The sequence below is a fragment of the Malus sylvestris genome, chromosome 16 (genome assembly GCF_916048215.2).
Source record: "Malus sylvestris chromosome 16, drMalSylv7.2, whole genome shotgun sequence".
Taxonomy (NCBI): Eukaryota; Viridiplantae; Streptophyta; class Magnoliopsida; order Rosales; family Rosaceae; genus Malus; species Malus sylvestris.
Genome location: NC_062275.1, coordinates 17,974,295 through 17,990,056, shown reverse-complemented (window position 1 = coordinate 17,990,056; position 15,762 = coordinate 17,974,295). Strand labels below are relative to the sequence as shown.

The window sequence follows — 15,762 nt, the reverse complement described above, 5'->3', positions numbered from 1 at the left end:
TCACCATCCTACTTGCCCTTGCTTCTATTGCTATGACAAACACCTATGGGGTTCAGCGCAATACGAGATGGTCAAATGTCCTTAATCCCCAAATGGGAAGCTTTGTTCATTCCCATCCAGATAGAGTAGTGTTAACCGGTGGTGGCCGGCCATGTCTTCCTTTTTTCGGTGGTGTTCCATTTGTATATTTAATTAGGTCAAAATTGTCGGTGCATATTAGGGCTTATGAGTTATTATAAATGTGGGGTGTATTCAACATTGTTTGGGATGGAAATAAAAAAAATGCCTTTTCTTTTTATTCATTTTCTTCTCAATGAATAGTAATATACTAGAAATTTGCACCCGCGCGATGCTGCGGGATTGAAAATCATATGAGATATTTTGCTAAACCTTATCATGAACGGAACAAATTTAGATACTAACAAAAAATATAAAAATCCATTTTTTCAAAGTGCAAAGAAAGAGAAATTGTTTATTCAAAAAGTTGGACCAATGATAAAATTACAAATGCAGTATTGAGTATATCAGTCAAACAAAGCTTGCTACATGCTAAACAATGTTGAAATACATCATTAGCTTTTTCAAGTGTTATATGCCATGAATGTAATTGGATAACAGACTTGTTCCTAGCTTGAGGTGCTTCCAATGGAAAATTGACCTTTCAAGTGTTATATGCCATGAATGTAATTGGATAACAGACTTGTTCCTAACTTGAGGTGCTTCCAATGGAAAAATTGACCTTTTGTTGTACTCTCTTGGACAATTGTGAATACAACCACAAAAATAATAAAGACAGCCAATGATTCAAAAAAAAATATGCATAAAAAGTTCAAAATTGAGTTTAGGGAGGGAGAGAGAGAGAGAGAGAGAGAGAGAGAGAGAGAGAGAGAGAGAGAGAGAGAGAGAGAGGTGAGGTTACCTTATAACCGGAGATCAAATGTATTTTTTTCCTATTATTGAGGTGGTAATTCGACTTGTGAAATTCTGAAATCAAACATTTAAATAAAGTTTAATCAAAATTTAGTACGAAATGTTAATTAGAAATGTGTTACAATGGAAGCAAAAAAGATTGAAACTTGTCTAAGTGATGTGTACAATTTTACCATCTGTTTGTGAAAAATATGCCGATGTGACATGTCATATGTTGGTCTTGCCTTCTTGAAAGTAATATTAGTCGTTGATTGCCAGGTAGCATAAATCTGTACAATAATTTATAAATTATGAGAAAAATTATTATGTCAAACTTGTGTGCTAAAAAATAATTTTTTCTATATTGACGCAAGTTATGATTTTAATTTGTATATACCTTGGTGGAGTAATTATGTGTATGAGTTTCTTATATTCATCATCCATGTTATGTGAAAAGCTGATTCCAAGTTCTGCAGAAAGTCACAAAAAATGAAATATAAAATTGGAGCAAAGATTCAATTATACAAATTTACACTTCTAAATACATATATATTTAAATAAAGAAAAAATTGAATAAAGAGGCACTAACATTCCTCGATGACATACTCCTAACATATGAAAAACATGTAATTTTAAACAAAAAAAAGGTACAAAAAATACCTCAACAAATCGTTTGAGGTGGATGATCACAACATTTTCTCTTCCCTTTATCCTCATACTCTTTACCCACGTTCATGCATGTACAATGCTTAAACACAACCCAAATTAGTTCAAAGGAAATATGCACAACCCAAGAGAAATTAATTAATTAATTCAAATAATTATTCACTTCCTCACAACCCAAATTAATTCAAATGAAATATGCACAACCCAAAGTAAGAGATCAAACGAAATATGCACAACCCAAATGAAGAGATCAAACTCTAATTCTCTCAAAAAAGCCATTATTCCTAATGCCACCTCTCTTTTTGGCACCCTATCCATTATGTCAGCAACCGATACAGAAACAAATAAGTCCAAAAACACAAATATACCCAAGAAGTAAATGTACACAACACAAATCAAACCAATCAGAGAACTTTATTTAAATAGACCAAAATGAGTAATAAGTCATTGAACCCTCACTTCACCATTCTAAGCTTTTCCATATCTATCTGTGTATATATGAGAGTAGAAATTCAACCCTCACTACTTTCTTTTTTGAGAGTTCTGCATACTAATTGGAGGAAACCAAGGAATTCGAAGCTTTTCCATACCTCGGCTTATATTTTGAGGGAATTTAATGTGTTCTTGGAAATTGGTAAAAGCGATTGTGGAGGAATAGGGGAAGAGTCCACTATCTCTCAAGCTCTCCCTTTGAACTGCTGTAAAAGAAACTCTCACATCCACCATTCCCCCTATTCCAATTCAAAAAATTTATATTAAAAGTTTTAAGAAAAAACTCAATAGAAAATCACTAAATAATTCAATAAATTTGGAATTTTTGTTATTTTCCTAAAGAAAAAAAGGTGGAAACTTTACCTGAGGAACCGAAAGCCAAGCTGTGACGAAAGCAAGGCAGATAGTGCTGCAGATGCTATGGAGGGACAAAATCAGAACCGATCCAATTGAATAAATTAGTCGGAAAACTCAGGATGTGATCAAATTGTTCGTTGCCGAGCTGCATCCACACAAAAACCAAACAAATTATTCCCAACGTCCCAAATCCCAATAACAAACAATCATACAAAAAAAATCGCCAATTAGATTCAATAGCTTACCACAATGTCATGTGACGAACTCCGATCACTGTCATCGATCTTCATCTGCTACCAAAGCCCATAGAAAAAAATCTCAGGAAAATGCGAGAATTCTTGAGAAAATTCAAAATTTTGGGCGAAGATGGTGTTTTTTTCCGATTTTGTTGGAGGGCTCGAGGGTTTTTGGGATTTGTTGGTTTCAGGTTGAGATAAAAGGGAAGCAAATGGAAAAGTTATTGAAACATTTGAGAGAGCTCGAGAGATCTGAGAGAGAGAAGAACATGCTTGCACCATCCCCAACACTTGCTTCCCCTCCCAGATGGCTAACACGCGTACATCCAGCCTCATTTCCTTCCACGATAACCAACATGCGTACAATGGGGGTAAATACATGATTTCACTGTATAACAGAGGAAAAAGGCTGAGAATTAGGTAGCAAACGAGGGACAATTTCGTCAAATCACTGTTAATAAACAGTGACTTCAAACTGAGTTTTAGTATATATAATTTATTGATAATAAAATAATAAAAAACTCTATTTATTGTAGGCCTTAGGTGGAGCATCACTTTTGTTAGAAGGCAGAAATGAACGGAATAAGTCCTGGGTATAAGATTCCCTCCTCCTCTTTCTATTTAATCTCACCTTCGCACCTTCTCACTCCGAGGACGAGCAGTCGCAGACCCTTTCGCAATTTTCTCTCTATGTAAGTTGGCGCTCTCTCTCTCTCTCTCTCTCTCTCTCCCTCTCTCTCCCCTATCTATACCTGTGTACTCTCCTTACTTACACAGTTACACTGTTGACTTTTAGTCGTCGAATCCAAGTTTTTGTGCTAAACTGTTTGGTGGGTATCTGTTAGTTCTTCCTTTCTTTCTTCATCTCACTTTGCTCGGTGCTTTGATTCATTTATTTTTGGTTGCGTAGAGTGGAAATCTTTGAATGGAATTGAATAACATGTTCGTTTGAATTCTTGAACTAGTGTGCGATTGTTAATGTTAATCTGGATTGATGGAATGGCCATATAGAACAACTTAAAAAGATTCCAACTTTAGTCCACAGTGCTCGAATTCGCGGCTACCTTTTTACTAGATTGGATCATGGCGATGGGTATTAATTTGGTTTTGCAAGTGTAAATTGAATTGAGCAATTTCCTTGACTGGAAAGAGGCCTCAAGACTTTCTGTAGCCGAAATTCTTACAGGTGCTATGTGGTAGTATCAAATGTGTGAGTATACTATATGCCAATTCCAAGTTATGTAGAATTTGAGGTGGCAGATTGACTTGCAGAAATTTCAGGTAGCTGTTATCGATGTTGATCAAAATAATCAAAAGTAGCATCATTTTTCATGTTAAGTAGAATTTGAGGTTGCGGATTGCTTGTTTCTATTGTTTGGAATATATCATACGTCTGCTGTATTCGATTGATGAAGGAATGACATGCTAAAACTCATTCATTTAAAAGGAAAAAACAAGAAAATATAGTTTATTTTTTCTTTTTCTTTCTAGGAGATTTGCTGTTTTTTATGACCAATGCTACTGACCATTTGAGTAATGAGCTACTGCATAATTTCATTTGTCCTTTGACATCACAAATTGACAATATCTTCCATGCAATCTACTCTGTAGTAAAAGATTGTCAACGCTTTTAGCCATGGGCAGTTCTAAAGATGGTCCAGTGAAGGACATGCCTCTTGGGGTAGATGCAACAACTGAGGAAGAATATGCATCACAGTCTAGGTTACTTCAAGACTTCACTAGTATTTCCAGCATTGACAAGGCATGGATTTTTAAATCTGATAGCGGTACAATTTCTCATTCTTCTAACATGCACGTCCTTATCCTTACATACATGCAACAGATTCATATATACGTGCATTACATATGTAAGGAAATATATAAACACATGTACTTCCTCTCTAATTGAAAGCCAAAGAATTTTTCCTAATGAGGACATGCACATTAAACTTTGTTTCAGGAATTGGGTCTCAGGCAATGTTTTCAATTAGTCAACCGAATCTTTTGGCAAACAAGAGGAAGAAATTCATTCTATCCTCTCATATTTCAAGAGAAAGTAACAATTCTGTAAACTTCCAATGGTCCCCGTTCCCGGTTGAGATGACAGGAGTATCTGTATTTGTTCCATCCCCGTCCGGTGCAAAGCTTTTTGTGGTTCGGAATCCTGAGAACGAATCTCCCTGCCAATTTGAAATTTGGGGCCAAGGTCAATTGGAGAAAGAATTCCACATTCCCCAATCTGTTCATGGTTCAGTTTATGCTGATGGATGGTAAACATCGTGAATGCAGTCTTTCCAATTATCGTCATACATGATATTTGATGCTAGTCTTGTGTACTAGACGTTTTGTGCTTTATGCCTTTAGTGATAGTAGTAGAATTACGCCTCTGTTTTGATCATTAATCTTTTCATATATCTAGATTTCCTCCAGCATAAAAGAGTTCAAATTTTCAATGATACAGGTTTCAGGGAATTTCTTGGAACGCTGATGAAACTCTCGTTGCTTATGTTGCTGAGGAACCAGCTCCCTCCAAGCCCACATTTACAGGTCAGGGCTACAAGAAAAGTAGTTCCACGGATAAGGACTTTGGTAACTGGAAAGGTCAAGGGGATTGGAAGGAAGAATGGGGGGAAACCTATGCTGGAAAAAGGCAGCCTGCACTTTTTGTCATCAATATTAACAGGTCTTTAACAATTGGTTTAGTTTCTATTAGTACCAGGATTAGAAGTAAGGAGATTTCTCGTTTAAATGCCTGGCTAACTTTAATTATCCTATGCTGTACAGCGGAGAGGCACAAGCTGTCAAAGGAATTGAAAAGTCTTTGAGTGTTGGTCAAGTTGTATGGGCGCCACCAGTTAAAGACTCGCATCAATCTTTGGTTTTTGTTGGGTGGTCAGAAGGTATCAGAAAGCTTGGTATCAAGTACTGCTTTAACAGGCCCTGTGCATTGTATGTGGTCAAGGCACCAAATTTTGAATCAGAAGCAAATGGATCTGAACTCAAGTGAGTTGCTTTGTGCAATACTTATTGTTACTTATTGTTTTTTTGGATCTTCTGCTTGTTAATTGTTTTGGAAATTCATTGTGCTTCTACATTTGATATAACTATTACTTTCTCTCACTGTTCTAGAGCTAATTCAACTGAAGATCTTCCTGCTGTAAAGCTGACTCAAAGCATAAGTAGTGCTTTCTATCCACGGTTCTGGTAACTTTTTCCCCCATCAGACACTTAGTTATGTGTTCGTGTGCACTTTACCAGGGTCTGTAACATCATGCAGTACTCAAATTTAGTCTATGATATAAGTTTTTGACGTTTATAGCCTCTCTTTTAATTGCAAAACGGAAATTGATATCTTAATATTAATTGAAGTTTGATGAACATTTGAATTGGAATTGTACTGATTGTTTCATTATCCAATAGATGGTTGATTGTTTCAAACATCATTACAATTACTGATTCTGATTGTATTTGAAACATGATCAACGTAATTTTGGCAGCCCAGATGGAAAATTCCTTTTGTTTTTATCGGCTAGAAGTTCTGTGGATTCTGGGGCACATTCTGCAACAGATTCTCTTCACAGAATAGACTGGCCAGTGGATGGAGTGCTATCCTCATCTGCAAAAATTGTTGATGTGGTGAGCTCTCTGGCTTTTATCTTTCTGTTTACTAATCAACTTTTATTTCCTGATTGATAATTTAAACTACTCAGTTCTGTGGAATTCTTTGTTCGAGTCCATGTGCATGTAAATTATGAACAAAGGTTCATTTGTTAACATGTGCTTATAAGTAAGCATTAAGCGTTTCCTTGTAAAGGTGTAAACTCATATGGGTTTGCATTCCAGAACTGTTAGGATTAAAGATCGTGGTTCGCTTACTTGTTTTGGTTGGATGCTGTTTTGCTATTTGCTAGTTGCTACTATATACCAGTGGTATCTTTTGTAGTTGATTTGTAAATTCGATGTTGTATTCATACACACTGAGGATGAAATTCAATATATAGAAATTTCCTTTGACCTGTTTTCTTCCCTTTGTTTATTCTGGTGTGCGGTACTTTTGTGCATGGGTAGCGAACCCTTGAACTCTAGGTTAATTGTCTTCAACAAAAGGTTTTCATTTCATGAAGGTGATATCACACAACATAATAATATAAGTTTAGGAAATTTTTTACGATTTTTTCTCTTTTTATCCTCTCCCTGCTTATATAACAACACTTAATACACTTCCTTTTTGAAGATTCCTGTTGTTATGTGTGCTGAGGATGGTTGCTTCCCTGGGCTTTACTGGTCAAGTATCCTTAGTAATCCATGGCTTTCTGATGGATGCACAATGATCATATCTTCTATCTGGGGTAGCTGTCAAGTGATACTTTCTGTGAATGTTTTGAGGTAATTATAATGACTAATCATATGACACTCGTATCTCCATGGGGTCGTTACCTTTTTAACTTTTTATAACTGACCTATGAAAGTTATATGGAAGTACAGTGGGGAAGTATCACGTATCAGCTCTGCTGATTCAAATTCATGGGATGTTCTTACACTGGATGGGGACAATATCATTGCTGGTAAAGAAATTGCCATTTTTTACTGATAATTACTCAGGAAAAATTTACTGATCAATAACGAAATTTCGCTTTATCTTTGATTTCTGAAGTGTCTAGCAGTCCAGTAGATGTACCTCATATCAATTATGGTTACCTTGTTGATAAAGAAAGTACAAGTACCGCATGGAGTTGGTTAAATGTATCAAGCCCCCCAAGTGAATGCTCTGAGAAGGTCCATTAATCTGCTTTTCTATATTTCCACATATCAAGATTATCTTCAAAGCTTACATCTGTTCAACTCATGTTTCAACTTGCCATAGGTTAAGTCATTCCATTGTAGTTGAGGATTTAGGCCATACCTAATAATCTTTGCTTTTATACCGTGCTTAAACATATTTGTTGTAGCTGCAACTTGGTTGTTGAAACTCCGCCTATGTCTTACATGGCCGGTCCCAAGCCCGGATAAAGGAGGAGGGGGAGGGCGTCAGGTAGTCGACAGCCGGCACTCCATGATCACGTCGAATCCTTATGAAAATGAATCCAGAACAAAATTGCGCTAAAGCTAGGGCGTCACCCGTAAGTGGCGCGCTGTGTGGCCCGAGCACAGTGATAAGTGAGCAAGGGTCGCTGTATCTCCATCGGCACCCGGATGCAGTGTTAAATGAGCAAGGGGGCCATAGAAACTTCTTTTCGAACGACTCCACTCAAAGTTGTTTGGGAGCATATGCTCCTATCAACTTTACCCGGGACACACAAAAGAAGTACTTTGATCCTATTAGACGAGGGAGGGTGAAGAAGCTAGGACAGAAGGGTAGAGTTCAAGAGAGCAAAATGCGTTTAGGAACGTGGAATATAGGAACCTTAACGGGAAAATCTATGGAAGTAGTGGAAGTTATGGTGAGGAGAAGGATAAATATTATGTGCCTACAAGAAACTAAGTGGGTTGGTAGTAAGGCAAAGGATCTAGAAAACTCAGGGTTTAAACTTTGGTATTCGGGCACAAATAGAACGAGAAACGGTGTTGGCATCATCGTGGACAAGACCTTGGTACAAGATGTTGTAGATGTCAAGAGGGTAGGAGATAGAATCATGGCAATCAAGATTGTAATAGGACAAGAACTTATCAATGTGATTAGTGCGTACGCACCTCAAGTAGGGTTGGATACGAGTTCGAAGGAGAAATTTTGGGAAGATCTTGGAGACTTGGTGCAAGGAATTGCTCAGACGGAGAAGTTATTTATAGGAGGAGATTTAAATGGACACGTGGGCAGGAGACAGGCAACTATGGAGGTTTTCATGGTGGCCATGGTTTTGGGGAGAGAAACGAGGATGGGGAAGCTATCTTGGATTTTGCAATGGCATATGATCTCTTCTTAGCCAACACCTTCTTTAAGAAGAGAGAAGAACATGTGATCACCTACAAGAGTGGGTCGTCAAAAACACAAATAGATTTTCTTCTAATGAGGAAAGGGGATCGTATAACTTGTAAGGATTGCAAAGTTATACCAGGAGAGAGCGTGGCTAATCAACATCGCTTGTTGGTGATGGATGTACATATCAAAAGAGTAAGACAAAAGAACAAGACTTGGAAGTGCCCAAGGACTAGATGGTGGAATCTAAAAGAAGAAAAACAAGTCATTTTCAAAGAGAAGGTAATCACCCAATGTGTGTGGGATAGAGAGGGGGAAGCTAGCCAAATGTGGGATTCCATGGCTAGTTGTATCCGAAAAGTAGCAAAAGAGGTATTAGGAGAGTCCAAGGGCTTTGCCCCACACCAAAAGGAATCTTGGTGGTGGAATGAGGAGGTACAAACAAAGGTGAAGGCTAAGAAGGAATGTTGTAAAGCCTTATACAAGGAGAGGACCGATGAAAATGGTGAAAGGTATAGAAAAGCGAAGCAAGAGGCGAAGAAAGCTGTCAGAGAAGCTAAGTTAGCGGCTTACGACGATATGTATAAACGACTAGATACCAAAGAAGGAGAGTTGGATATCTATAAACTATCTAGAGCAAGGGAAAAGAAGACAAGGGACCTAAACCAAGTGAGGTGCATCAAGGATGAGGATGGAAAGGTTCTTGCTACAGAGAACGCGGTTAAAGACAGATGGATAGGTTATTTTCATAATCTTTTCAATGAAGGACATGAAATGAGTGCTTCTTTAGGGGAGTTGAGTAACTCAGAAGAGTGTAGAAACTACTCTTTTTATCGTCGAATCCGGAAGGAAGAAGTGGTTGTAGCTTTGAAGAAGATGAAGCATAAAAAAGCAATAGACCCAGACAATATACCAATCGAAGTGTGGAAACTTTTGGGAGAGACAGATATAACATGGCTCACTAACCTTTTCAATAGGATTTTGAAGACGAAGAAGATGCCAAATGAGTGGCGAACGAGCACTTTGGTGCCTATCTACAAGAATAAGGGCGACGTACAAAATTGCATGAACTATAGGGGTATTAAGCTAATGAGTCATACAATGAAGCTCTGGGAGAGAGTCATTGAGCATAGATTGAGGCAAGAGACACGGGTTTCGGACAACCAATTCGGGTTCATGCCAGGGCGCTCAACCATGGAGGCAATCTATCTCTTACGAAGATTGATGGAAAGATATAGAGATGGGAAAAAGGATTTACACATGGTCTTTATAGATTTGGAAAAAGCGTATGATAGGGTCCCAAGAGACATTCTTTGGAGGATTTTAGAGAAGAAAGGAGTACGAGTAGCATATATCCAAGCTATAAAGGATATGTATGAAGGAGCAAAGACTGCCGTAAGAACTCATGAAGGACAAACCGAAAGCTTCCCCATAACTGTAGGATTACATCAAGGCTCATCCTTAAGTCCTTACCTTTTTGCGTTGGTAATGGATGAGTTAACAGGACATATTCAAGATGATATTCCTTCGTGTATGCTTTTCGCAGACGATATAGTGTTGATAGATGAAACTCAGGAAGGGGTAAATGCAAAGCTTAACCTTTGGAGAGAAGTGTTGGAATCTAAAGGTCTTCGCCTAAGCCGATCAAAGACAGAATATATGGAGTGCAAGTTCAGTGCAAATGGAGGCCAAAACGAGTTAGGGGTGAGGATCGGAGATCAAGAAATACCAAAGAGCGACCGTTTTCGTTACCTAGGATCTATCTTGCAAAAGAACGGAGAATTAGATGGAGATCTCAACCATAGAATACAAGCTGGATGGATGAAGTGGAAGAGTGCATCCGGCGTGTTGTGTGACCGCCGTATGCCACTGAAGCTCAAGGGAAAATTTTATAGGACGGCAATAAGGCCGGCGATGCTGTATGGCACAGAATGTTGGGCGGTGAAACATCAACACGTACATAAAATGGGTGTAGCGGAGATGAGGATGCTTCGTTGGATGTGTGGACACACGAGAAAGGATAAGATTAGGAATGAGGATATCCGGGGTAAAGTAGGAGTAGCCGAAATTGAAGGAAATATGAGAGAAAATCGGTTACGGTGGTTTGGACATGTGCAAAGAAGGCCTACTGACGCTCCGATTAGAAGATGCGACTATGGGACAGAGGTTCAGGGCCGAAGGGGTAGAGGAAGACCTAGGAAAACTTTGGAAGAGACTCTAAGAAAAGACTTAGAGTACTTGGATCTATAGAAGGACATGACACAGGATCGAGCACAATGGCGTTCTAAGATTCATATAGCCGATCCCACTCGGTGACTTGGATTTTCCAAGTCTCCAACCGAGAAGTTTTCCTTACTCGGGAAATTAAGGGAACACTACCCCAACCTACATGCTCCACTCAGAAAGCTTCAACATACAAGCTTCAACAAAAGAAAATTCAAAGAACTTAGCGAAGAAGGCTTTGGTGTATTTAACACAATACGTTGAAATGAAGGAAAGCTTATTTATTGATATCCCCGATAAGCTACAAATATGTACATATACATGAGTCAAAATATACACACAAAAGGGAGCCTTCACAAAGGTTGCTTAGGAGAAGTCTCAGCAGTCGGTAGAGCCCCAGAAAGAGAAGGCACCGGAGGGGGATCATTTGGAGCCTCAGTACTGGACAGAACCCTAGAAGGAGGAGGCATCAGAGGTTGATCATTCGAAGCTTCATTACGCGGTACAGCCCTAGAAGACGAAGGCAATAAATGCCTTTGGAACAAACCCACAAATCTCTGATGATCAAGTAAAACCTGACCATCAGTTTCCTTCATCTGGTCAAGCTTCCTCTTCATGTTTGTAGCATAGTCATGTGCGAGCCGGTGCAACTGTTTATTCTCATGCTTGAGCCCTCTAATCTCCTGTTTGAGACTCATCACTTCAGCCGCCAATGATTCAACTTGGCGGGTTCGAGCAAATAGGCGTTGGGCCATATTAGACACAGAACCTGCACACTGAACACTGAGAGCCAGCGAATCCTTAACAGCTAACTCATCAGACCGTTTGGAAAGTAGTCTGTTATCTTTGGGAGTGAGAAGGTTCCTGGCCACCACCGCAGCGGTCATATCATTCTTCATCACGGAATCCCCAACGGTAAGAGGACCAGTAGGGGAGACGAAGGATGGGCGCCATATGTTGTCTGGAGAAGGCGGGGCTGCCTCTTCAACAAGGTTCAAGTCAAAACGACGGTCGGAGGGGCCAGACATTTTCAAAGGTGTTGAAGAGAGAAGAGGTCGGACAAATCAAGATCTTAGAAGTGCAAGAATGAAGCTTCTACTGGTGGAGATTCAAGTGTGCTTTGGAACTTAATGCCAGCCCCTATAAAAATCTGCACTCGACGGAGCTTCAGAAATCGAAGAGGCGTTTGCTTTCTCAAAAGTTGGGCTGCTTAGAGATCACGAGGGTTGATCTCAGAAATCGAAGAGGCGTTTGCTTTATCAAAAGTTGGGCTGCTCAAAGACCACGAAGGCCGATCTCAGAAATCGAAGAGGCGCTCGCTTTCTCAAAAGCTGGGCTCCCCAGAGACCACGAGGGCCGATCTCAGAAATCGAAGAGGCACCTACTTTTCCAGCCTTGTCAGCACCTGTCACACGCACACTCAGCTTTGCGGAAATTATGGGCATTCTGTCGAAGACTTCTGGGGAAGTAGAAAACACATGAATCTTACTGTTCAATCACCCACTTCCCACACGCAACAATAGCTCATGGGTACCACAGATAACTTTGCCAAAGTTCTCTGCCAAAGTTGAGCACGTGAAGCTTGCAGCTCCCACTACATCGCTCTGACCAAGAAGGGTAAAAGAATAGCAAAGAAACAGCACTAACAAAGTTTAGACCCATAAATTTTGAAGGTCTAGCTACCATATTATTACCCACAAGGGTAAAGGAACAGTACCACTGCTGGATAATTGGAAAGTCCCTGTGTGTCAACCTCTGTGCTTCGTGGCAAGGTAGACTAGCAAACATGCCTAACCTTTACTCACATTCGAGAAAACACTCCCAATAAGATTGCTTGCTCCAAAATCGAAGAGGCACCGTCCTCCGAATCTCACTCCCAACAAGATTGCTTGCTCCAAAATCGAAGAGGCACCGCCCTTCGAATCTCGAGAGCCAGACTCCCAACATGATTACTTTCTCAAAAATCGAAGAGACACTGCTCCCCGAATCTTCGAGAGCCAGACCCCCAGCATGATTGCTTTCTCAAAAACCGATGAGGCATCGTTCTCCGAATCAATCGAAGAGGCGCTCGCTTTCTCAAAAGCTGGGCTGCTCAGAGACCACGAGGGCCGATCTCAGAAATCGAAGAGGCACCTACTTTTCTAGCCTTGTCAGCACCTGTCACACGCACACTCAGCTTTGCAGAAATTATGGGCATTCTGTCGAAGACTTCTGGTGAAGTAGAAAGCACATGAATCTTACTGTTCAATCACCCACTTCCCACACGCAACAATAGCTCATGGGTACCACAGATAACTTTGCCAAAGTTCTCTGCCAAAGTTGAGCACGTGAAGCTTGCAGCTCCCACTACATCGTTCTGACTAAGAAAGGTAAAAAAATAGCAAAGAAACAGCACTAACAAAGTTTAGACACATAAATTTTGAAGGTCTAGCTACCATATTATTACCCACAAGGGTAAAGGAACAGTACCACTGCTGGATAATCGGAAAGTCCCTGTGTGTCAACCTCTGTGCTTCGTGGCAAGGTAGACTAGCAAACATGCCCAACCTTTACTCACACTCGAGAAAACACTCCCAACAAGATTGCTTGCTCCAAAATCGAAGAGGCACCGTCCTCCGAATCTCGACAGCCAGACTCCCACCATGACTACTTTCTCAAAAGCGAAGAGAGGGTAAAGGAACAGTACCATTGCTGGATAATTGGAAAGTCCCTGTGTGTCAACCTTTGTGCTTCGTGGCAAGGTAGACTAGCAAACATGCCCAACCTTTACTCACATTCGAGACAACACTCCCAACATGATTGCTTGCTCCAAAATCGAAGAGGCACCGCCCTCCGAATCTCGAGAGCCAGACTCCCAACATGATTACTTCCTCAAAAATCGAAGAGACACTGCTCTCCGAATCTCGAGAGCCAGACCCCCAGCATGATTGCTTTCTCAAAAATCGAAGAGGCATCGTTCTCCGAATCTCGAGAGCCAGATACCACAGACCACTTTTTCAAAGTGCTCTGACAGAGTTAAAACATGTGAAACTGGCAGCTCCCACTACCGTGCTATGACCAAGCAGGGTAAAGGAATAGCATTACTACTTGTTGTTAGGGAGACTCCTATATATGTCGACCTCTATCCCCAACGGACAGGCAGACCTGCAAAAATGCTCAACCCTTCATCATATCTGAGAGGGCACTCCCAACGAAGCCTTTCGAAATATTCAGCTTTCTTTCCCCCCGATAATACCTCTGCAAACAAGCTATACTAGAGCAAGAATATCTCATATCATCAGGGTTAAAAGCAAGAGTATCCCATATCATGCTTTTTCCCTGTCTTTTCCTTTGGCCTTGTTTTTACCTGCAAGACAAGGAGAAAGAGAGCAATCAGTCAGCACTTGGAATCAAGCTTCCAGCCAGGAACTGACTGCCTGGAACCCCTTACCTGATTACTTACCTGGCATTGCTCTCGAGTACTCATCTTCAACATCTTATGTTTCCAGGGAAGATTCTGCATCTGCTTGAGGAACAGATTGGGCAAGTGCGAAGGATACAAGGAAGCATGTGGAGACAAGCGTAACAGCACACGTGCCGATACATCCATTACTCTGTCAAAAGCAAAAGTATCCCATATCAGCATGGTGGAACGTACTCTAGATTTGATGGACTTGTTTTGACCCTCAAATTCTTCAGTCGGCCTTATACTCTGGAGGAAACCAGAAAACCCTCCAGCTCAGTTCAAGAATAAGCCTGTGGAAAGTTACTTCTTCAAAAGCAAAAGTATCTCATATCATCTCTTCTCATTTTTCTTCTCTTTATCCTTCATGCTGCTGCAAGATGGGGAGAAGGTAAACAATCAGTCGGAGCTCTGATTGCTTACCTTGTATGTCACCTCTTTCAGCAGACCCCCTAGCTCGGCGACTTGGGGGACTCCTACTACATGGTTTGTATCGCGCTTGACCAAGCCTGAAACTACAAGTAAGCTTCAAGTGAAATTGATACATTACCTTGTGCATTTCCACCAGTTAAAGATACCACCCACATCTACCTATGAGACAGATAAGGCAAGTCAAGACGACACCACACTCCGATACTTAGAAGTTTCGTGATTACGAGATCATTCTCCCACATTATTTCCTAATGTCATTTGTACTAAATCATTCACTTGTACTCACTAAAGGAGAGCTTGAACCTATGTACTTGTGTAAACCCTTCACAATTAATGAGAACTCTTCTATTCCGTGGACGTAGCCAATCTGGGTGAACCACGTACATCTTGTGTTTGCTTTCCTATCTCTATCCATTTATATACTTATCCACACTAATGACCGGAGCAATCTAGCGAAGATCACAAAAAGCGACCGTCTTCGCTACCTAGGATCTATCTTGCAAGAGAACGGAGAATTAGATGGAGACCTCAACCATAGAATACGAGCTGGATGGATGAAGTGTAAGAGTGCATCCGGCGTGTTGTGTGACCGTCGTAGGCCACTGAAGCTCAAGGGAAAATTTTATAGGACGGCAATAAGGCCAGCGATGTTGTATGGCACAGAATGTTGGGCGGTGAAGCATCAACACGTACACAAAATGGGTGTAGCGGAGATGAGGATGCTTCGTGGGATGTGTGGGCACACGAGAAAGGATAAGATTGGGAATGAGGATATCCGAGGTAAAGTAGGAGTAGCCGAAATTGTAGGAAAGATGAGAGAAAATCGGCTCCGGTGATTTGGACATGTGCAAAGAAGGCCGACTGACGCTCCGGTTCGAAGATGTGACTACGGGACAGAGGTTCAGGGCCGAAGGGGTAGAGGAAGACCTAGGAAAACTTTGGAAGAGACTCTAAGAAAAGACTTAGAGTACTTGGATCTAACGGAAGACATGACACAAAACCGAGCGCAATGGCGTTCTAGGATTCATATAGCCGACCCCACTTAGTGGGAAAAGGCTTTGTTGTTGTTGTTGTTGTTGCAACTTGGTTGT

At 40.6% G+C, this 15,762-nt stretch overlaps 1 protein-coding gene, 1 long non-coding RNA gene and 1 pseudogene across 3 annotated transcripts in view; 1 reads left to right on the top strand and 2 right to left on the bottom strand.

Annotated features, from left to right (window-relative positions):
- Nucleotides 1-11,696, bottom strand: part of LOC126606786 (uncharacterized) — a 57,478-nt gene extending 45,782 nt beyond the window's left edge. The window contains exon 1 of one of the 2 annotated variants that reach the window (XM_050274179.1): nucleotides 11,373-11,696. In XM_050274179.1, coding sequence (XP_050130136.1) covers nucleotides 11,373-11,696 — 324 coding nt within the window. The remainder of the gene's footprint in view (nucleotides 1-11,372) is intronic. The other variant, XM_050274178.1, reaches the window with a different exon arrangement.
- LOC126606795 (uncharacterized) lies at nucleotides 453-3,043 on the bottom strand. The gene is made up of 7 exons (XR_007617372.1): nucleotides 2,670-3,043; nucleotides 2,431-2,569; nucleotides 2,166-2,306; nucleotides 1,570-1,657; nucleotides 1,307-1,379; nucleotides 1,104-1,199; nucleotides 453-984 (listed from the first exon to the last, which is right to left on the bottom strand). It is a non-coding gene; the product is annotated as an uncharacterized LOC126606795 (long non-coding RNA).
- Nucleotides 3,185-15,762, top strand: part of LOC126606773 (acylamino-acid-releasing enzyme-like) — a 37,366-nt pseudogene continuing 24,788 nt past the window's right edge.